The 1,652-nt window shown below is 26.4% G+C and overlaps 1 protein-coding gene across 1 annotated transcript; it reads right to left on the bottom strand.

Moving 5' to 3' along the window:
* Positions 1–324: 324 nt before the first annotated feature.
* Positions 325–1,140, bottom strand: Phum_PHUM461950 (uncharacterized protein; the record flags this gene model as incomplete). Its single annotated transcript, XM_002430029.1, has 2 exons — positions 325–335; positions 666–1,140. 2 exons carry the CDS (start codon positions 1,138–1,140, stop codon positions 325–327), a joined length of 486 nt encoding a protein of 161 aa, XP_002430074.1.
* Positions 1,141–1,652: the final 512 nt, after the last annotated feature.

Here is a 1,652-nt window from a genome sequence, read left to right as displayed (position 1 = left end):
GTTTTGATGATATTTTACTTAATTAGTTGAATGTTGACAAAAATTCAACTTTTACAACTTGACTTATTACTTGGTATACATGAAATTTATTATTTATTGACTTTGAGTAAAAACAAACCTTGTTATAATAATCCTTTCAAAGGTTTTAATTCAATGGGTTACACCTTTTTCAATGTGTCAATAAAAAAATTTACTCATACAAACCAATTTGACAGATTAACCGAATGACAGAGAACCCGAGTACTTTTTTTAAATCAAATGAAGTAATGATATTAAATGAAACAGACAAAATTTTAAAATTTTCCATACAGTATAAAGAATCCCTCAAACAATATCTTAAACACATAAATTTTTTTTAACCTTAAACCCCAATAAAAAAAAAAAAGATTTTGATACAATGTAAGTGTTGTAGCTTGAGTTTGATTTTGAGAAAAATTTTTTTAATGAATCGTGTATTAGCTGTAAATTATTTTATGAAAGAGAAAAAAAAACGTGAAGATCACGACTAGAGTTTATTGAAAACGAGTAAAAACGTGGGCGATAAGTTTTAATTTAATTTTGACCCGAAAATAAAAGAAAAAAAGAAAATTACTTTGTACTTTTCCTAACCTCAATATTAAGTTTTTTATAACAAAAGAAAATAATAATTAATTAGTAACACTAACCTTCAACAACTTCGTTGCTGTTGTTATTTTTACCATCGTCATCATTATTATTAATCATAAAAGGACTTAAAAATTTTGATGTTAGATAAGTCAGGAATTCACTCAACTCGTCGATTAACCCTCTGGATTCAACGGTTCGATTTTGAATTTCTCGTACCATGTTAAAATTTTCATTTTTTAAATTTTCCAATTCTGCATCATCATCGTTGTTGTTGTTGTTAACATCTATATTTTTACCAGATCTTTCCGAAAATGTCGAATCTAAATTCGGTTTTAAAACTGTATTTAAATTATGTATATTTCGCGTCGTTCTATCTTCCATGCACTGTGTTGTTGAATCGTCATAAAATGTACAATCGATTAAATCTCTGAAAACACTTTTAACAACCATAACAGCAGTGTATTCTTTTGCCACGATTAAATTTGGCGCGAGAAATGTAAATAAACAAAAGAGTGAAACCCTCTCCATCATCATTTTCGACAACAAAAAAAATTTAATTTATGGCAAATAAAAAAAAAAGTGTCCAATATCACGCGATAAAAAATAAAAGAAAAATAAAAAAAAATTTATTATTTTCTTATTGTGATTTGTCGTTAATTAAATGAAAAACATTTCAAAAAATCCGAATTAAAAATTTTTTGCGCGAAGTTTTATTTATTATTGGCTTTAAAACAACTAAACAACACTTAGGTACATACACTTCACGTAATTATTAAAAAAGAACTAAACCCAAGTCCGTTTTATTCTTTAGTAATGTAAATTCATACCCAGATTTCCTTTAATAATTTTTTAAAAAACTGGCACAAACGACCGTTGAATCTGAAACCTGATAAATCCCATTTAATAGTCATCATATTTGATAACTTATTTTGACTAGTTTACAACCTACGACGACATATACTTTTTTTTAAATATGGCGGTGGAATGAATGGCGAACTTTATGAATCTTGATAATTCTTTTTTTTTTTTTTTTTGTTTTTAATGCA

This window comes from Pediculus humanus, genomic scaffold (assembly GCF_000006295.1).
Source record: "Pediculus humanus corporis 1103172108244 genomic scaffold, whole genome shotgun sequence".
In the NCBI taxonomy this organism is placed as follows: Eukaryota; Metazoa; Arthropoda; class Insecta; order Psocodea; family Pediculidae; genus Pediculus; species Pediculus humanus.
This window is presented reverse-complemented; position numbering and strand designations above follow the sequence as displayed.